Source organism: Festucalex cinctus, chromosome 1 (genome assembly GCF_051991245.1).
Source record: "Festucalex cinctus isolate MCC-2025b chromosome 1, RoL_Fcin_1.0, whole genome shotgun sequence".
Taxonomy (NCBI): domain Eukaryota; kingdom Metazoa; phylum Chordata; class Actinopteri; order Syngnathiformes; family Syngnathidae; genus Festucalex; species Festucalex cinctus.
This window is the reverse complement of record NC_135411.1, coordinates 55430603-55452989: the sequence shown is the minus strand read 5'-3', so window position 1 is coordinate 55452989 and position 22387 is coordinate 55430603. Positions and strand designations below refer to the sequence as shown.

General features: G+C 42.0%; 2 protein-coding genes across 5 annotated transcripts in view; both read right to left on the bottom strand.

Annotated features, from left to right (window-relative positions):
• mrc2 (mannose receptor, C-type 2) overlaps positions 1 to 5297 on the bottom strand; it is a 47139-nt gene extending 41842 nt beyond the window's left edge. Inside the window, exon 1 of the mRNA XM_077495456.1 lies at positions 5019 to 5297. Within this exon, the coding sequence (XP_077351582.1) occupies positions 5019 to 5163 (145 nt within the window). The 5' untranslated portion in view covers positions 5164 to 5297. The remainder of the gene's footprint in view (positions 1 to 5018) is intronic.
• Positions 5298 to 6580: 1283 nt separating this feature from the next.
• On the bottom strand, positions 6581 to 22259 carry tlk2 (tousled-like kinase 2). 4 transcript variants are annotated; one of them, XM_077495394.1, is made up of 21 exons: positions 21557 to 22259; positions 20492 to 20574; positions 19385 to 19462; positions 19223 to 19292; positions 17289 to 17332; positions 17088 to 17186; positions 15992 to 16093; positions 15803 to 15895; positions 15591 to 15701; positions 15371 to 15507; positions 15039 to 15191; positions 14889 to 14955; positions 14708 to 14805; positions 14536 to 14617; positions 12498 to 12589; positions 12320 to 12409; positions 12065 to 12234; positions 10888 to 11026; positions 10692 to 10803; positions 7607 to 7714; positions 6581 to 7532 (listed from the first exon to the last, which is right to left on the bottom strand). In XM_077495394.1, exons 2-21 carry the CDS (start codon positions 20570 to 20572, stop codon positions 7359 to 7361), a joined length of 2100 nt encoding a protein of 699 aa, XP_077351520.1. In that variant the 5' UTR covers positions 20573 to 20574; positions 21557 to 22259; the 3' UTR covers positions 6581 to 7358. The 4 variants fall into 4 exon arrangements, with proteins under 4 accessions (XP_077351520.1, XP_077351513.1, XP_077351502.1 ...); XM_077495387.1 differs by lacking the exon at positions 21557 to 22259 and adding an exon at positions 20730 to 20801 and having other exon boundaries at positions 15992 to 16087; XM_077495376.1 differs by lacking the exon at positions 21557 to 22259 and adding an exon at positions 20730 to 20800.
• Positions 22260 to 22387: the final 128 nt, after the last annotated feature.

The following is a 22387-nucleotide window of genomic DNA, read 5'->3' as shown; positions in this document are numbered from 1 at the left end:
CAGTTGCTGGGCATACTGTAGCGTGGTTCAAGTACACTAATTAAATGTTTGAATCCAGCGTTTTCCAAGGCTGCAGGTCTGCTGCTATAAATAGACCTATGGATCTGGCGTTTCGCGCGAGCTGAAGTGTGTGGAAGTTTCACTGTAAATGAGGATGAAATAGTTGGTTGGACCGTTGTTTTCCCACTTCTAGTTGAATTTGATAAATCTAAATCTTTGTGATGCCTGCGTAAATGTCCCGTCATGTTTGTCGTGTTTCCCGTTGTGACGGCTGGCGGCTCGGGCCCGCCGCCGGCTCCGCTCCCCTAGTATGTATGTGTGTGTTTGTGTCGGCTGGTGCCCGTATAATGGTACTTCAGTTTGAATGCGCCAGCGCGACACTCTGATTGGAGGACTGTGCCAGCGCGACACTCCGATTGGACGACTGTGCCAGCGCGACACTCCGATTGGACGACTGTGCCAGCGCGACGCTATTGTGTATCCGTGTATTATACCCCTATTGGTTATTGTTGTTTCTCCTCCGTTCTGTCAGTTCTGTCAAATGCGGTTATTATTTGTTCACCTTCCACTTTCACTCCCTTGTCAAACCCCTGCCTGAAATTTCAATTAAAACTACTCAGATGTTAAAGTCGACCCGTGTTTATCTACTCTATATTTTCTGTTATTGTGTTACTTCCCTTCCCCTTGACGAGCCGGGCGTAACACCGTGGCCAAGTAAAGTACGCGCACATAGCATATCTTGCAACTGTGGTCTTTTTATCGACAACGTGAACGTTGTCGACATAACTCACCGGGAACGCAAAATGTTTCCAAACTGGTGACGAGAGAAGCGGGAGCGGCTTGAAGCACCATTGCTGTGTCTGTCCGCGCTTGCCATCATGACTGCAGGAGAAGTCAGCTAACAAGTGCCGTTAGCTAGTAGCTGAATGGCTGCGTCTCATTTGCTTTCCTGGGAGGTGGCGGTGGCGGCGGTGGCGGCGGGCGCGGGGGGGGGGGGGGCATCGAATCGTGTGTCCTCTCTTCTATTTCGATGCTCGAAATCGTGACGTAATTTCGATCGATTTCGATAAAAAATCGAAATCGTGACACCCTTAGTGATTACACAGCAAAATCGCCAGGGTTAGATTAACACTGAGAGTGTTAAATCTAGAAAAGATTTTATGTGTCCACACCAATGAGCGTAAACCTGATACTATTTAAAGTCTTTTTTTCACACTTAACCGGTGTTACTCCAACACTGGTATAGTGTTAAAATTCTAAGACTGGTAAATTCTGAGTAGTGTTGGAAGTACTCTACACTAGTGTCAGTGTTAAACATTTAATTCAAACTACACTTTACACGGGTAAATGGTACTTTACTTATATAGCCTTTTTCCCTCCTTATAAGGCCCTCAAAGCACTTTTGGACAACTGATGACACGGCAACAAGAGAAACTGGGGTTCAGCATTTTGCTCAAGGATTACTGAACAGAGTCACACTGGTATGGTAGCAAACCCACGCTCTCAGGGTTGCGAGATGACCACTCTACCACTGATCCACACCGCCCCAACAACTGGATTGAAATCTATTGAATCTATTGAAAATCTCGACAGCACACTGGAAAATTGGAATGTTTCACCTTCACCGGTCAATTTAACACTCAAGGTGGTGCTATTCAGGTTACACCCAACATCCACACTCAAGGAAATTTACTTTGACAGTGTTAAAATAACACTGCTTAGCCTACTGCATATTTGATCGAACACTGGAAATTTAACACTGACCTATTTGCTGTGTACATATCATAAATCGTGTTACATGCAATTTGTTACCCCCAACCATGGTCATGGGTATGTTGGAGTCTATGGAGGTTGAGTGTGAGCATGAAGCAGTGTACACCAATCGCAGGGCACATATAGATAAACAATTATTCACACTCACATCAACAACGGGCACTATACAGTCTTCAATTAAGTCTAATAAATGTATTGAGGAAGCCTGAGTTTAAAAAGCCACACAAACAAAGGGTGAACACATCCTCACACAAAGGCCTAAAGTAAGATTCAAACCCGGAACCTCTTGCAAGCTAACCAGTAACCACTGGGCTGAATCACTGTAAGTGGCTGTGAACTCAACTCAACTCACAACAAGGCAGATAGAAACAGTAAATATTCTTCCAAAAAGAGTTGATTGCCACTCCCAGTTGATGTTTATTGTCAAATTAAACATAAAACCATGAGAATGACACTTTGTGTACTTGTTTTAATTAAAACAGCCACATAACTGCCTTCTGCTAGCTTAATGCTAACATAATGGGAAACACCATAGACTGGCTAGCAATAGCATCAATAGTCACAGTGTTATTATAACCTTTTAAGCAGCAGATGTCTGAACACAAATCGTGCAACATTTGTAGTCACACATTATAATAATACACACAGGCATACTGTATATTCCTTATCATCAATGAAAAACAACTGATATTAGTGCCGCTTACTAAGACAATTAGTTAAACTATACTTCTGTATTATACTCCCACCTGGTGCCTAGGTCAGCACACCAGGAGAATCCGTTGTTCACCTAACCAATATTGAATATCCATCCATTATCTGAACTGCTTGCTTATCTTCACGGGGGTGGCGGGCTTGCTGGAGCCTATCCCACCTGTCTTTGGGCAGTTGTCGTGTTAGACCATGCCAATATTGTTTTGTTTTATATAAAATAACATATTAATTAGCTGAATGAATACAAAATAAATTACAACATTAAATGAAATACAATTTTTAATAACCAAATCCTGGGCAGCAAGGCTAGATTAATGCACCAACGTGACTCTTGATAATATGCTCATGTTTCATACAGTGGCAAGGCAGTTTTATTTCTATAACACACTTCCTACAAATGGTAATTCTATGTGCCTACACAAGCAAAGACACAATACCTACAAGTACAAGCACCAACAAACTCAAAGTTTCCGAAGCAAAGCAGATAAACAAAAGTAAAATTGATAAAATAACTATATACACTGACTAGGGGCGACCGGTGCTAGTTGTCACATTGGCTAAGTTGTCACATTGCAATTTTCTTCTCCACCAGAGGGCGCAAAGAAAAAGTGGAATACTAGTTTTTCTTCATATAAATGGTCAGGGGTTGTGTTCTGTCTAAGAAGAGAATAGCACATTGTGAGCTGAGATGTGTGCCAGTTATCTGTTTTGCACAACCCAAAGTAAAGTTTTTCACCTTCATATATTTTGAAACAGGCGTCATACATAGACAAATTCTAGCATCAAATCATGTGGACTCGTGAGAGGAGAGATTCAGGCATCTTGTCATGCCTCAGTCACTGCTGTTTTAAGCCAACTTTAAACTAGAGCAACAATTAGCCAACATGGTAGTTCGGGGCAAATTGTCTCAGTCATTTTGGGTTTTATTGTCACATATGCAAAGAATGGGCCAATGAAAAATGCACCTCTGGCAACTCTGTTTACGTATGCCAGAATTATTCTTGAGATGATGAGTCAAACAGGGAGGGAAATTAGTTTGTCAGGTTTTGTTTCATTGTTTAAAAATGGATTTTCCAGTTGTTGGAACCACAGTATGGCCACGTCAGGACTGGTTTCAGTTTCATGATGAAGCATCCATCCATTCACCAAAATTATTAATTTTAAAAATAAAAATTCAATTTAATCTCAAATTTCCTGTTTAAGGGAAGCAAAACGGGCATTTGAGGCTGAAAGCTATGAGGACCCACATGCCAGCAGTTCCGAAGGACTTTCATCTATTTCATCATATTTGAAGTTTGTTCAATGACTATGGCAAATTTTAATGATAAACAATTTCTCTGGCTGTAAACCAAACAAACAAACAAAAACAAAAAAACACAGGAGAAGAAGGATAATTTTGTCCTTGTTTTATTAGTTACAAAATGCAGTGTGACAACTTACCCATTGGTGGGGCAACATGTCACATGTTCATTCCCTCTATTTGATGACATATAACTCTGCACTGACGCAAGGTATGCAAATGAAATGAATACAAAAATATACCTAAGACTTTGGTCTTTCATCTGGTATACATTTGGTTTATATGTGATGTATTGATTCCAAGAAATATATCAAAGTACAGTATAAAAAGTGATACAACTAGCCCCGGTCAACACTTGAAGAGAAAACTTTAAAAACATTTAAGAGTAAAGTATAGAAATAGGAGTAATTTTCCAAAATATTAAAAGAAAAAAAACATGATTTACAAATGCTTACATTAGAATACCTTTGGACAAAAGCAAAGTTTTTAACCTGGATTGGTGCTGACTTCACTTCTGTTGTCAATTTATCCAATGCAGCTTCACTATTACTTGTACTATGACATCTGGGTTCCACTAATTGACCCATCTGCAGATGCTATAGTCCTTCTGGGTTTATAACAATCAGCATTTATTGGATATATTCAGGGCCCAAATCATTCTGCGATTTATAGACCAGTAGCTGAATTTCAAAATCTATTCGACGGTGGCAGATTTTTAAATATATAATGTAGTGTTATTCGTGGGCCGTACTCACTGTGGCATAATCATTAAATAAAACACAGCAACGAAAATAAAATAAAATAAAATAAAATAAAATAAAATAAAATAAAATAAAATAAAATGCTGTGTTCAAGTATCATTTCCTCTACTGTACATTATTTCGTAAATTCGCCCAGGGACTACTGTATAAAATGCTCGGTGGACTAAAGAACGGCCATACTTTGCCCACCATGGAGCTAAAAACACTAACACATCCATACACCTCCTCCTCCGCCTCCTCCTCCTCTTTTCTTTCTTTTTTTCCCTCTCCGACTTTCATGCACATCTGGTTCCACTCACTCTCGCACTTTTTGGTTCGTGGCACTGCTGCAATAGCAGCAAATTAAAAGAAAAAAAAAGAAAAAAAGAAAAAACAACCGACACATTTTCAGACAATAAAACCCCGTCAACGTGCACTTTTTCTTAAAGATATCATGAATGACACGTGGAGCAAATAAGAAGTAAAAAGCTCACCCGTGGCGCTCCACGTCACATCCACGCCGAGCAGCAACAGCAGCAGCAGTGAATACAAAGTGCATCGTTGGAGTAAGTGGTGCCGACCGGTCCATTTTGTTGCCGTCGTTGTTGAATCTCGGTGCCGCTCGTCGTCGCCGTGCATGCTCTCAGCTGCAGCCCTCACACACGCGCACGCGCTCACGCACGCAGACCAAAGAAATAGTGCGGGAACGCGCACGCACACACAAAGTGAAAAAGTAACACAAATGTTCCACTCAAAAGAGTTTGAACCGTCTGCTGCCCTTACACGAGCAAATGAATGGAGCCGCGTCAATAGTGTTTTAGTGTGTGTGTGTGTGTGTGTGTGTGTGTGTGTTTCCCAAAATAAGGCCTGAGGACCCCCAGTGGCCGCCCAGAGAAGCCGCAACTTGCCGGACAAATCATTAGGTACACTGTCCTGTACACGACCTTACATCCGATCACTGAACTACTCTGCCTTTATAAAGATATATTCAAGCTTATTTTGGTACAATGTTTACAGTTGTATTTAGCTGTAGCATTGTAACTCACTAATAATTTGACCGACTTGCCTTGTCCAGGGTGTAGACTGGTCGCATTCATGTTACTGGAGCTGTCTGTAGATTTTTTTTTTTTTTTTTTTTAGCTCAATAAAATGACCTTTTTCAGAAATATCCCCCTCTCCCCCTAATAAAACAACTTTAGTCTTGTACAAGTTTATGGTCAAAATATAACATTTTTTTTTCTCACCCCCAAAATTCAACACAACACAAACTTTTTGTTTTTAAACTTTCTTCCCAAAAAATACAGCTGCCGACTCTTTTTTTTTTTTTGTAAAATGAAACACAAAAACTAACACTACTTGCAAATTACATTTTCCTGTTTAATAAGTACACCTACATTATATACTGTATAACTGCAGTAGAACTGTTCTTCAAAATACTCCCTACTTAAATGAATGGAAATTAATTAAACAAGTTGTGGATCAGGATTAACTGCTCCTGGTATGGCCGCCAGGACCAGACATTTTTCACTTTTCACTTTCATTTTTCAAGTGACTAAACAGCACTTATATTAGTTTTTCATGAGGGTAAAGCACACATGCCTGTGAGCATTGAACTATTGTCTTTCTACATGTATTGCTGCACCATATGTGTTCAAATATCCATTGCTGGAAGTGTTTTTAACACCACATGGATGTTATTCATAAGCATGTTTCCCATTACGTGCTAGCATCAAGCTAGCTAACTGGTGCTTGGTGTGATGTCGCTTTGCGTTGACTGCCAACATACAGCGCTCGTATTTCTCTCTTTTTTCTCTCAAGTTAAAGAAAAAGAAGACAAAAACAGAACTAGTAACCATGGGTAGAGGTCTTTAGCAGTCCTCTCTGTAAAGTGACATCTCACTTCTGACATTAACCTACTCTTGGAAACCCAACTTCTGGGCGGACCTTTAAAACTCATTGCATACAGTTTTTAATGATAGCTTTTCACATGCATCCTCTGAGTTATAAGGGCAATTTTTATTATTTTTTTAAATCAGACTAATAAAGTCAGAGCACATGTTTGAAACAATAGTTTTTAATGGTTTATGCAACGTCCTGCTAAGGCCCAAACTCTCCCCCCGAAAAAGTACTAGAAGGTCAATCTGTCCCTTGAATTTTAAAATGGCTGAAAGTTGAATTCAAACATACCTAAATAAATATATGTGTTTGTGGTAGGAGGTGAGGAGAGGAGAAAGGGGGGTAACATGGCGGGAGGGGTCAACAAAAACACATAGTTCTAATTGAAGGCAACTTGAGAGAGATAGAGAAAAAAAGGTTTTCTCCATAGAAATGGTTTTGCTCTTCTGAAAAAATGTAAAAGAAGAAGATGATGAGGTGCTGTTTTAAAATTGGGGGGGTCCCTCGGTCCTTCCGCACCATGTCAAGCATTTTTGTAGAGAACTGGATATGAACTGGTTAAAAGCTTTGGTCACAGGGCTGACGGGGGAGATGGCGGTGAGAGGGCGCATGTGTGTGATGGCCTCCTCTCACAGCACACACAAACTCTTCTATGCTGTGTAAGGGGGGGGCTGACTTGTAACGCAAAAAACGTCCACCAGAGGGGGCTCAAGCATGGGTTTGCGAGCAAAGGGAGGGGACAAAGCAGTCTCATCCTTATGGCCAAGCTGAAGCATTTCTAGACTTTTTTTTTTTTTTCTTTCAAAGCAGAAAACCCTCAAATATCAAAGCCCTCCTTTACTCCTGGGCTTTGAAACCAACCACCAGCAGTGGACAGGTGAGGCTATGTCCTCCTCAAGATGGATGCGATGAGTAGGTGTGTGTGTGATTGTGGGGTCTCAGTTGGAGGCGCTGCTGTTGGAGGAACTGGACGTGGAGGCCACCGCCATGGCCGAGTTGCCCGAGGAGGCCACTGACTTGCGGATGTGCGGCATGAGGAAGGGATCGTTGGACAGCTGGTGCACGTCGATGCGGTCCTCCTTCCGGTAAACTAAACAGCGTCGGATGAACGCCTGCGGGAGAGCGGACGTCAAAATATGAAGATAAATTAGCAAAGTAAAAAGCCAGGAGAGGAAGCGTTCCATACCTTGGCTTCCGGTGTGACGACTGGTTTGGGCGGGAACTGCACGTCGGTGGCCTTCAGGATAGTGTTCTCCTGCAGGATGTCCTGCTGAGACTGGTTGTGGCCGAAAGGCTTCACGGAAAAGCAAAGGAAAAGTGCGGTCTCACTATTGGGCTAGGAGCAAACGTAATCTTTACGTTAAATTGTCCATCCTGTAGCCAGCATGAGTTGCTGCTGTTAATGACTGGCCATAAGGGAGACTTACTTGAATTCATTTAGTATTGTACTGAATTTAAGTTAAACCTGTTCTATGTTACAATTTCACAATGGGTACTCCTGCAAGCCTCTGGCCAATAGTTTTCAGACTGGATTCGGGTTCAAATTTCCCACCCTCTGTCTGTGGATGTGGCGTCAAGTACAGCTGTGTATGTGAAGAAGTGTGGATGGATGCAGTTTTATTTGTCATCAACAGGTGGCAGTAGAGGTTTGAAATGGAATATTCTGCTCGGTGCATTTAATGCTGAAGTATTACCATACTCTTTCAAAGAGAGGAAATCACAGCATATTCTGAAATAAAAACCTGCAATACTTCGGCCAGCGATATAGCTTGGGCTGGATAATTTTGAAAAATAATGTAATTGTGATTCAATATTGTGATTGCAATTTAATGTGATTATTTTTTTCTAAGTCCTTTTTTTCATGTATTTTTTAATAAACACACAAAATAAAGTAATATGTAACAATATCTGATTTATTATAAATATTTTGGTTTTATAGGGTAGGCTTACTCTAGAGTTGTTACCTTCCTAAAACCTTTGACTTCAAGCCATTTAAAGTGTTCACTATGACAACTTCACAAAATTCTACTAAACAAGTAGGGCTTAAACACAAGTCACTAAAGCCTGGTTCACATGGCAGGAGAATTGGCCCGATTTTAGCCCCGAATTTCCCCTCCCGACAATCGTAAGGACGTGCCGAGACGCAAGCGATAATCTTCACAGATAATCCTGCCGTGTGTCTTCTCACCACACACGGCGCCTCCCGATATCGGCGCTCGGAAGGACCCCCGACTTGAAATCGGGCATATCCAACATGTTGGATTTTTTGGCCCAATTTCGCTCCGCGCAGCAGATTGACAGTGACGTGCAGCCAATCAGAAAGCGAGCCAGCAAGGAAGCCGGTGGGAATCCAAAATCAAAACAATGACGCAGCAGAAAGTCCGCGCTCGTGCTATTACACTTTTTATTACACTTTTTTTTATTTATTTATTTATTTTATTTATTTATTTTTTATTTTTTTATACACGCACACACATTCTCCACAAATAAATGTGGTCTCCGGGTGGGACGCCAACACGCGGCGCCATCACCGAGCCGAGGGCAAGCGATGTCTCGCCAGTGCCCATTTACGCTCCTTTAAACAACACCTTTCCTTTTTATGCCGCTTTTTGGCTGAAAACCAGGATCGACTCATGTTGACGACTCGGAAGCCACGTTTAATCTCGAGAGGTTTTGCGAGACTTCCCGTCACATTCTTGAATGAACTCGGCTCGTGTGTTGATTGTGCAGTGTGGCCGCACACCACGCACGGTACGTTCAAAACTGGAACTCCCGTGATTTTTTCTCTTCACGTGTGGTGTCTGTCAAAGATTGGAAATCAGCCGACAATTTTAAAATCTTGCCGTGTGAACCAGGCTTTAGTCTCAAACCAGATTGCTGTACAACAACAATGTAACACACAATTCACACTGACTTCAGAACAGACGCGGAGCAGCATCCATACGGACGTGGCGAGGAATATAAAGCATTTGAGTCTGTGTGTCAATTCACACCAACTGCAGTGCAGGTGCGTGTCGGATGCGGAGCTGCGGAAGGTTTCCGCAAGGTTTCTATTTTTCCGGATTCCGCATGCGGATTTTCATGAAGCTGAAGAAATTAAACGATCCGGACAGGAAGTCAGGCGTCGGCATCAAGGTAGATCCAGTATATTCAAAATAAAAATGTTTGCACACTAGATTTTTGGGGTGGGAAGCTAGCTAGCAACTAGGTAGCTTGACATGAGTCGGACATTTTAAAGACAAAAAACAAGCTCAAAATCAATTAAACATGACAAAATAACACTAAACAAAACGTATTTACCCATGGTAGAAGTTCCAGAAATGTCCAAAAAGTAAAGCTGTAAAACGATTAAATTTCTTGATCAGGGTAATCACATCTTAGAATTTTGATTAATCAGATTATTATTATTTTTTAAATCAGATTAATCACATTTTAGAATTCTGATTAAACTGCTTAATTAAAAAAGCTTTTTATCAACATTTTTTTGCCAACCAAATTTAAAAAGCACTTATGTGTTAATTCTTTCGACATTTAATGTTATGAGGACATCTTCAACATTTTTCATGCACACGCAAATAGTTCTCTTTTTCTAATCACTTAATTACTAGCATAATTTAAAACGGGGGAAAAAAAATACCCCAATAGTTTGACATGAACAAATATTCTGAATGTCATACACAAACATTTATTAAGTGCTTTACTTTAATTCATGTACTTATGTTTATTACTCAAACACAACCTGTGCTACCTTTAACGTAACTCTCCGCTGTCAGCTGAAGGATCATCTGCGGTCAAAACTGATAGTAGGATTAATTTGCGTTAATACATGATTAATGCGCTATGTTTTTTGTGATTAATTAACACTAACTTTGACAGCCCTACCAAAAAGCATATTGATGTGATGACAGGCAAGCGTGGCTATTGTTTACCAGTTGGACTTGATATACACGATTGTTATCACATGAACTTCTATGATCTTGTGGTCTCGTAGGTGCAGATTTCATAGCAGTCCATACAGATGCCGTACAGAAACCGCTCCGCAGTTGGTGTGAATTGGGTGCAAGTCTGTGACTACCATTTTGTCATGTTTTAGAGAAAAAAATGTTATGCAACTACCTGAACTGCACTTCTTAAGCACTGACCTTATATAGACTCTAATAAGGGCTACCAACATAAAACAATTGTTGATCCCAGGATATGGCAGATTTGTGCTAATCATAAAGTCAATTTGAAAAAGAAAACCAAGGTTGGGTGTGAATTGTGTGCCCTACCTTACGCCCATACAAGCACTGGTAGAAAATAACACCCACGGACCACACGTCCACTTTGTTGGAGATTTTGGGCGGCTCTTTTCCGACTACGAAACACTCGGGTGGCAGGTACCTGAAAGTGAAGATGGCATGAAAAGGGAATTTTAAAAATAAATGAATACAAGCCCACTTTCATGTCCTTGAGCTTTCATCTCACCAGTACGTGCCGGCTCCCTGCGACGTGAGTTCCATGCCGTCTACGGCGTTGTAGCTGTCGTCGTCCATGATCTTGGACAGGCCGAAGTCTGTGATCTTGATCTCACCGCAGGCCGTGCCGTTTACAAGCAGGATGTTGCCTGAATAGAGTATTTGACATGTTAACCCTGATAATAATAACTTCGTTTATAGTACCTTTGTGGAAGCCAATGGTGTTTAACAAGGGGTAAAGGACTCTTTGCGCATCATCTTCGGTATTGGCGAAAATAGTACCGCACTTTTCAAAAAATGGTTAGAGGGAAGGGAACTCCCTCCGGTCCTTGTTGTTTTAGACGTCTCCGTCATCTAACACACCTGATTCAATAATCACATCATCAGTAAGCAGTAAGGTTGATAATGATACTGATCATCATCAGGTACTCTTGTTGTAAGGGAACGGCTCAACGCGGTGTTTACAGGACTTGCCAAACTAACCAGTTCTCCCCAAAAGCAACACAAATAACACTATGAACCTTGTTATGTTCCAATGTGCACGGCATTACAAATTCAACAGTGCTTTAAAATGTCACAGATATTCCAGTGATGTTGAACTCACTCTTCATTAGGTGTAAATAGATAAAACACACAATTTTAATGTATCACATGCACTCGAATCAACACATTTAAGTCAAATTCAAAATTCTTCTAAAATTAAATTATAAATAATTATTAACACATAGATGAATAGGTGGCTTATTGACATGGGACCTGTGGTGATGAGGTGAGGCACAATGGCACAACACACTGACCAGCAAGAACTTCACAACAAATACTCACTTGCCCCTGCTTAAAATGTTCAATTTGGTTAATGATGTGCACAGTGAAACAGCAATGTCCACCTTATGGTCTGTTTTACTGTAGCAAGATGAGAATTTTAAGGCTCATACTCAGTTGTTTTTGCCTGACGATGAAAACACACGCCCGTGATACTACTGTACATCAAACAGCAAAAGGATACTCCAAATATGCAACGGAAATGGAGACAGGAGACAGTCCCACACCTCGGAAACTCTCACAATACTAAAATTTGTTATGCTGCTTCTATTGCCCCCCCCCCACAAAAAAAAAGGACTACACTAATACTCCAGCACTGATGGCATGGATGAGAATGCAGGTCACAAGGCAGAAGGAATGCCTACCAGGTTTAAGGTCGTAGTGGATGATGGGCGGCCGGATCTCGTTGAGGTACTTGAGGGCGTTGACAATCTGCATGATGATGGAGCGACCTTCCTTCTCGGACATCAGCTTGTGCTGTTTCAAGTAGAAGTCCAGGTCGTTGCCCTCGCAGTACTCCAGGACTGTGCAAAACCTGCGAGAAAACAGCAGGGGCTGGATGAAGAGAAATGTCCTCAAAATGAACAGTTGCATCTTTGGAAGCAAAACGAATGACTTACGAGTCTGTGTCGAGAGAGAAGTAGTCGTAGAGTTTAACTATACGCGGGTGGTCCAGCTCTTTGTGGATTCTGTATTCTCTGCATGCGTGTCTGAAATGCAACACATACAACATAAATGACTTGATACTTAGGAAGGTATGTTGACGGTAAAATTGGTGGTGGGCTGCCTGTCACTCACTTGTGGTAGTTTTCTTTTTTCTCGTCCCTCCAATTTTTGTTAAGCTGGTGGATTTTGACTGCCACGTACCTTTGCTCTGTTAAATCAAAGGCCTGAAAGAGGAAGTTCAATTAGGAGAGATCTTCATTTGTACTTAAAACAAGGAGGAATTTTATTAACAGTTCTTCCAGTAGAACCTTAGTCAGAAAAAAAAAAAAAAAAAGATTTGCACGAGACATCAGCTGTCAACACAAGAACTTTGTTTAATTCAGCTCATTAATTAATTGAAGACTAAATTGTAAAGATGTGTCTTGCAATTGGTTGGCAACCAGGCCAGGGTTTAACCAGACTTTCATCACCTGGGATAGGCTCCATCTCTTCTGACACTAATGGTGGCATTTTCCATTTGTGCAATTCCACTGCACTATAATAATGACACTCGGCTATAAGTGTGGTTTATCTTCTTTTTACACAACTGTTGTCTTCTGTAACAAGACTTGCATTCCTATTATTCCTTTGTCATTGTCAAGCTAAGACTGAGGGGCCTGATTTACTAATATCTCAAATGCTGGCGCTAAATTGTGTGTTCACATTAACAAGATTGCACGCACTGTTGGTGTGTGTGTGTTGCATGTAATTTACTTAGATTGTGATTTATTTATTTTTTTACAAAGATCGTAAAAAGCAGGTGCTAAAATGTGTGTAAACTCATTAAGCTCTTCATCGCAATGCGGCCCAAACTAAGTTGGACTGCGCCATCACAAAAAAAAAAAAAAAAAAAATGCCAGTTGATGTCTCACACCAGCACACTGAGCATTTTAATCTATGGCAGCCCTGTGGCATTAAAACAATGACCCTGTATAGGCTTTTGATATGCACATACAGTTGTAATTTATCACTATCTTCAAAGCTGGAAAAGCTGTTTGCTAGAGAGATAGAACTTGAGCAATAACAATAGAGAAGAATGGAACTATACTTAGAGGAAATGACATCACAGTTGCTCAGGTAACAACTAGTAAGGCTGAATCTGCAAATGTCACATGATCAAACACAGACAACAGGTGAGCTGTGATTGGTCATAACTGAGCAACTGTGATGTAATTTTCAGTTGACAAGTGGCAAAATGGCCACCACGAGATGGATAAATATGGGTGGATTTTACTGCTCAACTCCACAATTGCACTATTAATCACAATGCCATGTTAAACTTAGTGGGGCTGGATAGAGCATCATATTGTAAAGAAAAATTTGGGGTTAACTTCTCAAAGGAACACGTGACTCAACTTCACTTTCCTTCACTTTATGACGGAGGGTGTATGAAAATTAAAAGTGTGAATATAAATGGCATCTGATTCCCTCAAAAAAGGTTTAAGCCGATTAAGTATCAAAAATAATGACATAACCTGTATGCTGCCATAATTGGACATTTTTGTCCAGTCCACCTGCGATTGGCTAGCAACCAGTCCAGTGTCCCCCACCTACTGCCCAAAGCTAGGCTAGGCTCCAGCACCCCCGCAACCCTTGTGAGGAATAAGCGGTCAAGAAAATGTATGGATGGATGTCACAGTCCACGTGACACTGTGACATAGCCTATTGTGTGCATAAACATGGCAAAGTACATCTTGGACTTGTTTCCTGGTCTATTGTGTTATAAAAATGCCATATGGCATCATAATTTTAGCACCAGATTTACGAAAACGTGACTGGTTGTCCTCAAAATATATGGCTACGTGTGCACATAGCATGGTCTGGAAATATTTTGAACTGTGATTTTTTCATTTTATTTTTTTTAAATAATTATTTTGATACTTGATCGGCTTTAACCTTTTGCATTTTTAATGTTCTTACACGCTGTTTCATAGAATAAAGAAAAGGAACATTGAGTTATGTGTTCCTTTAACTCCTTTCTACACTTGCACGGCAGTTGACTTAAATTTGTATCCATGACAACATACAAGAAAGCAGTGCTTGATAATGTGGTTTGCCTCTAGTTTAAAAAACATGACAAGTTAAGAATGTAAAACATTACCTGTTATCTTATAACGAAGTTCTCTCTCACCTTGTAAACTTCGCTGAACCCCCCGCGTCCGAGTAAATGGAGAAGCAGGTATCGGTCGTTTAGCGTCGGGTGATCTTTGAATCTGCACGCAGGAGAGGAAGGTGAGTATCCTAGTAACATACGAGGCTGATACCGATTTAAAAACAAACAACAACACAAAGAGGAATCCTACTGGGAGTTATCCTCGTTGTGGATTCTTTTTAGCTCGCGAATGTGCAGGTTTCGGACTCGCTCCAACCTCTCTAGCTCTGCCTGGATCTCGGCCTCCTCCTGCAAAAGATGACAAAGATGTCTTGCTGTGGCCTCGCCCTTGCCAGCTCTGTTCACTAGGACGTAACACAAGTGAACATTACCTTCTTTAGATGGCCCAATCTTAACTTGAAGATTTCCTCTTGCTCATGGTACTCGGCCTGTGATAACCTACAATAAGAAAATGAGCCAGAAAAAGTTACAAAAATAAAAGATGGATGATACACCATTTATAGGAAAGTGCATTTCCGTACGCTTCACTCTCTGTGCCGTTAGCTTTGCTCTTGCGTTTGTTCTGTTCCAAGTTGGGCATCGGCGTCTGGGCCATGGAGGGCGGCTTGCGCTTGGCCAGCAGCTTCCGTTGCCTCTCGATGTCTTCTCGCTGCGAATTGATGCGCTCCTGTTGCCTGGGAAGGGAAGCCAGACAAAGACCCGTTAAAAAGGGACATATTGTGAGAAAAGGGATTATTTGTGCCTTGGCATCTATGCATCTTCCATTCAGCTTATTAGCGCATTTTGGCTGGCGATCCCTTAATCATATTCTCCTCACACATTATCCAAGCGTGGCTTGCAAGGTGCCGCTTACTTGATGAGGTTCTGGAAGGCGTAGCCATCCGTCCACTGCTCGGTGAAAGACGCTCCGTGTCGGACCGTGGTGAAGTGGCCCAGCCGAAGCCGGTCCTGCATGCTTTTGTCGCGGCATGCCATCTTCTCCTGCTTGGACTGCGGCGGGAGACAAACACCAATCGATCAACCGCAGGGAAGCCGTCGGGGGAAGAGAGGGCTTCAGATAAGCAGCGACGTACTTTTTCAATCAGCAGCTTCTTGGACATGGTGACGCACTTATTTAAGCGCTCCTTATATCGCTCGAGCATCCTCTGCTGCTCGTCGATTTGTCTCCGCAGGTCACAGTTAGCCTGGAGCACACAAGCGAAGTGAGCTTTAAAAAGGAATGTCTGAGTTGTCTTCAGTGGTGGTGGTGGTGGTGGTAGTGGGGGGCTGATGATATTATTTGTACCCGCAGCAAATCGTCTATGCGTCCCTCCTTCTTCTCCAGGTCGGAGTTCTTGTTGTTCTCCATCGCGATTAGCCGCTCGATGGTAAGATCAGACTACATGCGGGGTAAAAATAAATAAATAAATAATTCATTGATGCTTTGGTTAATAGATAGTAGGAATTAAACTAAAGTGGGGGTCTTAGGAAGCACCTGTGTGGCTTTGTGGAGCAGGTAAAGGGCGACAGGTTTTAGAGAACACGACGAGTGCTCTGTGTTGGCTGAGCCCACTGACGACGGGCTTCCCTGCTGCACCTGGCAAATAGCGGGGGAAAAAACACTTTTTATTAGGCTTTTTTGTGAAGCACTTATTCCAGGAATGACACTCAGGCATTGACATACACATTGACACACAGACTGAGGAGTGAGGACTATAGTTTTATTAACAAAAGTGGGTTGGACTTAATTTTTACACTTGGACAACAGCTTGGAATGTTGAAATGTTGCTTTAAAAAGTACATGTAACACTAAATAAGAGGTGACATTTGGACTTTTTTCACTGATTTCCTGTGGAAAGAATATGTCCTACAACAGCATTGCGCAACATCTGCTTTTTAATACTGGCGGATGGTCCAGTCATTTATAGATGAGGTCAAATAAAAAAGATAAAAGTAAAAATAAAATAGCTTTACTTTTATAGCCAGATATATTGTAAATGTAACATTCACAGTTAGTTTAATTATAAATTAAACATTGAAAACTAATAAAGAAAAAAATGCACATAAAATTATTTACTTGTAATTTTTTTGTATTTCTATTGCACACTGCATCAATTATCTATTTAATGAGATAACTGATGAAAAAAGAAATGTAAAATACATATTACATAATTAACCAGTTTTGGGGGGAAATTTGACAAAATTGAGGCAACAAATTCTTTGTAATGAAGTACTCAGTAGGTCGGATTTAAGCGGAATGGGCCTTATGTGGCACACAGACCATCATTTGCCTACCCCTGCTTTATCTCTACAATTTGACCTGGGAACAGATTATTTCCATTTGCCATTGCAAAGTTGTTCAAAGGATCAACCTGCATCCCACGAGATCTCATGTTTATTTGAGTAAAAGCGGGGTTGAAATGTTGAACTGAATCCCAGAAGCTAACCAGCGGGATACTTTTTTTTTTCATCTACAACCATGCAATTGTAGTAGAGAAAATGTCAAAGGAACCCTGTGAGAGTTAATAAGTGTGGAAGAACAGAAACGGCAGGTGAGAAAGAAAAGCGTTAAAGAGTGCACAGACGCTCACCGTGACCGGCGGGTTGGAGAGGGAGTGCTGCGGGGAAGAGCGGACCACTGACGGGATCCCCCTGGCAGGGCTGGCACCAGGACCGCTACCTCCCGCAAACTTGACAGCGAGAAGGAAAAGAGAAGAAGAGAGACAGGAAAGCGGTTGAGCTGGAAAAGGATGAAAGTGGGCAAAACACAGGGAGAGGTTTTTGACACTCACCTCAAAATAATCGCTAATTTTATGTCCCCTTGTTCCCGCTTTGCCTGAGGAAGAAGATGCAGGGAGTTAGAAGACAGTTACACATTCAGCCAGTTGAGCCCACCCCGAAAAAAAAACAACAACTTCCTGTTGTTTCTCCGTGTGTCTTGCTTCAATTTCTGAAAGAATACCGTATCAGCATTGTGTTCAACTAAACATGGCCCAATTTCACATTGAGTAAGTACATATGTGAGTAAAAAGAGGCAAGGTAATCCTTAATACAATCTACAGTGGAACCTTAACCTACAAGTGCACCAGTTTTGTGAGGTACGAGGCAATGCTTGGTACACCTGTTACAATAGCACTTTTTTTTTTTTTTTTGATTATATATTTTTGCAGAAACTATCACGATAAAAACAGTTTTTTTTTTGTTTTTTGTTTTTTTAAATGGCACTCCAATAATGAAATTAGAGCATAACCTAAATACATTTTTAATCCTTAGCTACATTTCAATGCCAAACTTCAATATTGTTGCGATCTGAGAGGTGTCACAGTGTATGGAATTAGCTGTCAGGAAACTGATGGCCCTCCCTTTTTTTTGTTCTCAGCTGAAGAAATTGGGCTGGATGTATGTTTTAAAGCGATGCACCACTTATTAATCATTTTCCAGTATTGGGTTAGGCATTGTGTACAAAGAATAAAAGTGAAAATATCTCTGGCATCTTATTCCATGAATTTTATTTTAAACCCATTAAATATCAAGTTTTTAACGCGCTATGAGGGACGTCATGTTCCTGGTCATGTGATCGTGATAATGTATCCCGTGCGTAACCGGAAGCCGTTTTCATTTATTTCAATGGGAAGTTGCCGACATAATGTGCAAGAAAAAGACGTCTTCGATCCCAAATACTGTGCAAATTCTGTTACGAGTAAAGTCCTCAACACGTCCAGTTGTGGCTGCTCCTAATTTGGGCCAAAGCGTGCTTAGCACACGACATGTAGTTTAGCCTAGCAGAGTGAAAGTAACTCAGATGTTTACCGTCATGTCGACTCGCCGGCGGCTGGATCTGTTTTATCCTACTTTCGATGTCCACCGACTGCTTTTTAAGAAGCTCTTCTTTGTTGTAAGACGTAATTCCACCTTTGATGTCCGCCGTGGGATGCAATAATTCCTCGTGAGTCTCTTTAATGCCACTGGCAGCCATGTCATTGAATGTGTATTTTACGCACGCGATATGTCACGATGATCGCGTGACTGTCCAAAATACCCGATACAGTACTTAACTCAAAAATATTCATAAGAAGTGCTATAAAATCACAATTGCTCAACACATTGGCCATTTTTTCAGGGAAGAGTTAAAATGAACCATTTCACGGAATCGCTGGTTAGTTTTTCATAAGTCTTGTCTTCCTTTAAATGGACTTTTGAGGGGGTTTTTTTTGTGTGTGGTGACATTTTTTGTACAATTGTGACATACTGGCTCAGTGATAGTGGGCTCTGGGCGTTTTCATCTCGCTTAGAGCTAAACTGTTCCTACATCGCTGCACATTACGCTTTTAGAACTAACTCCATTCGCTCAAGAATAAAAAAATGCAAATGATTGAGCTACTTAAAAGAAAAAGCCTTGGAAGATGTGTCAGTTCCAGCGGCGTCCATTGGGTTTCCAAGGTCCCATTTTTTTGTGAAATGACCTTTCAGCACAGTGTCGATAACAAAATGAGAGCCCAGGACTAAATCCAACTGAAAAACGGTGGGCTTGACCAGAAGGTGGACAGTGCACAGGAGACAACAATCATAATTAGGCACACTTAGAGCATTTTGTTAGAAGGCAATTATTGTCAAGTGTTGATAGACCATTTTAGCGTGTGCAGCCTTTTTAAATTAATTTTAAGTTTTGAACTGATTTCTTAGGTTGACATCAGACACTTTCTGTGTGATGGAGGCGCCATCTCACCTGTGCTGCAATCAAAGTGGTCCGCTTTCCGTTTTCGGACCCTCTGGTCATTTGCCTTTTTTTCTGGAGTCTGGGGGGAGTGAAGTGAGTCCATTACAGTCATGCATTCAGTACATACAGTATGCCCATAACAAGAAAAACAAAAACAAAAAACTTACTAACCTCAAGCTCTTTGTCGCTGAGCGAACCAACGCTGCACAGACTCTGGTTGGACGACTCATTCTGACTCTGGCCCGAGCCCTGGGAAGAGAAGCCATTTTATCACTCTGGGTTCATTTGAATGTAACACATTGTGGACTGGATGCTGTGAGCAAAAACTGGCAGAAAGTAAAAAGCTGAGGCTGCCTTGTTGCTATGGGAGACCGTGTGATGCCTCTGCTCTTCCCCGGCTTGTCACTCAAACAAATCACATCAGAATTCCGCAGGCGCTGCCCGATGTTGGAGGAGAGCGACTTTGTCATTCAGAGCACACGAGCGCTCTCTCACTGAACCCTCCCTAAAATGGCTCCCTCAACATTAGGCATGCTGCCGAGGATGTATTCCAGTGTCACCTTTTAAAAAAAAAAAATACCTGTCAGCCATTTTTGCTTGTAATTACTGGGCATTTCATCAGATTTCTTGCGACATTTAAAGGTGCTCAGCGTTTGTAACTTTTTTTTTTTTTAAATCCCGCTAAATTTCAAATGTATCTTTCATGACCCGAGTGAACAAGATCAAGGGCAAGAATCATAAAGCGTTATTGTGACATCAGACTTTTTTTTGGAAAGAACTCCAAAACGTATAATTTTTTTGCTTAGTTGACGCCTCAACACATAGCACCTCTCATCAAGTAGGGTGGCAGCAGGCCGCCATTTTCTCTGCGGCGCCAGCAGCCATGCCATGCTCCGGGCTCAATCTCTGCCTATGGTTGGCACGCGGCCCACTGCTGGCACCGAGTCTCCTTCCCGAAACCGTTCCAAGATCACCTTCCGCAAAGACGGGGCAACAACACCACCTCATTCGCACCTGGTGAAGAACTATTTCAGCATTCCTCCTTGGCCTTCATCTCTACTCCCCTCCCCCCTTTGCAATCCCATCCCGTCTGTGGCCTTCTTGGCAGGCACCACCACTTGTATATGCAGGCACTACATCATGAGTAAGAGGGGGGAGATATCATGTCACGCCAACCAAAAAAACACACTTATATGAGGCGCACACAAAGGAACGCCACTGAGAGAAAAGGTATGTCAGGGCAAAAATCCGAAGGAGCAAGCAGAGGCCTCCACCAACCTTAGCCACTCCGACCCCGGTGAAGCGAGCCTCCAGCAGCTCCTGCCGCCGGGGGTCCAAGCTGTGCAGTTCTTCCATCATGGCTGCGGAGACAAGAGAGCACAGATGAAGAAGTGGCCGCCGTCGCCGGGGTCCCGAACGATCAAGCGGCAAGCGACGGATCATTATTTCACAACAGATAGGTTGCGATGAGTCACAGCACAGCTGTGGATACCAAATAATCCTTCATCTGACTCACCCCAAAATATTTCCATATCTTCTGTGCAAACACTATAACATATAGGCTATGTATCGGCGATGGAGGCTCAATGTGTAGAATCACTGCCTTTGAAATTAAAAAAATAAATAAAAGATGGATGGCATCATCATGTGATAACTGCCTGACATTAAAATTAGAGGCCCAACTTACATGCAGCTGGAGCTTCCTATCAAAGGTCACACAGCTGGAGGACAGCTGGCATACTAATGTACAGAATTTGATGTACAATGTTCATATATGACTATTTTTGCCATTTAAGAAAAATCAGTAACACGACGATAAAGATCTGAGTTTGTTGTATAACCTATTATCTTTGACATATAACATCACATATAGCTTGCACACATTTAATTAAACAACATTAAACACACAGGTCTATTCTTGGGCGATTTTAATTGTTTGATGCGAGGGGGATAAATTGACTCAGTAAGTGAGCAGATAGTAATGTTGACGATTGGAATGATTAGCAAGATAGTTAGCCGGTTTCATAAACGAGCCCCCAAATTAGCATAGCAACCCCTGACGCTAACAGTAATTATAAATGACATTCAAACTTGAGATTTCATAGCGTTACATACCCACATGCGTGACAAACAGAGGTGATAAGAAACCAATATCTGGATATGTGTAAATGTTTAATGGAGACGCGTGAGACCGATTGAGGCAGCCGGCTAGCGTTAGCTAGTCTGTCATAAAAGAAACATCTTTCTAAGTGTTGTCAAGATGTTGGTGCCACGACGCTCAAATCAATGTAGCATCTTCCACCTCCATTTTTTTCACTCGACAACCTCGGGTGAGATACTCACTGCACTCGAGCGTTTTGTCGCTCCTCAGGGCCTGCCTTAATCCCCGGGTGGCGTCCCCGTTGTTTCCCCCCGGTGCTCGTCAGTCCCTCCCGGGGTAGGCCGCATCCACAGCCTCGGGCCTCGCCTGACGCTTGTGAGCGAGAGTCGGGCGCTAAGTTCGGGGTAACGACGACGGCCGGATTCCGACAGAGGATTCCGACGGAGGATTCCCCCCCTCCGCTCGGGAGGCCTCGGCAGCTGAGGGTATCCCGGACCCGCCTTTGAGCGCTCCTTAGGCGGGGAGCCCCTTCAGGTGTCCGTCGCCGAGCACCATAACTGTTAAAATATCGCGTCTCCTCGTCCACACAATGGCGACCCTGGAGTTATTTCCCCCCCACCTCTCTCCAGCAGGTATAAATGATGTCTTTAAAGATGCCGTCAGTTAACCCCTACTTTTTTCCTCCCCCTGTGGCGGGGATGCTTTTCTGGTCCAGTGCGATCAAAACAAAGTTGGGCCCAGCACGTTTTCTTCCTTCTTTCTTCGTATAAAATTCAATTTCTGTCTTCCAGAAAAGTTGGCGTTTCAGTTGAATCCGGATCGATTCGGTTCGGTTCTCATGGCGTTTTTTTTTTTTTTTGCAATGTAAACAATAATCACCCAAATCTCAAAATGTCTCGTGAGATTGTGTCAACTAGTTAGCGGCTGCTCACGCAAATCTCGTGCGGACTCAAGGCAGATCTGCGCACAATACAACCAAAGCACGCCACCAGTCCACATAATGATGTGTAAGTTGCCTTTCCCCTCAAAACGCGTGTTTTTCTGATGCAATTAGAAATGTTGAAAAAGCAAAC

Excerpts from the sequence above, each read along its gene's own strand:
- tlk2 (XM_077495376.1), bottom strand. Across the intron at positions 12,235-12,319 it reads TTCTCTCTCGACACAGACTC|GTTTTGCACAGTCCTGGAGT; the intron begins GTAAGTCATTCG and ends GTTTTCTCGCAG. Across the intron at positions 10,804-10,887 it reads CAGGGAGCCGGCACGTACTG|GTACCTGCCACCCGAGTGTT; the intron begins GTGAGATGAAAG and ends CTTCACTTTCAG.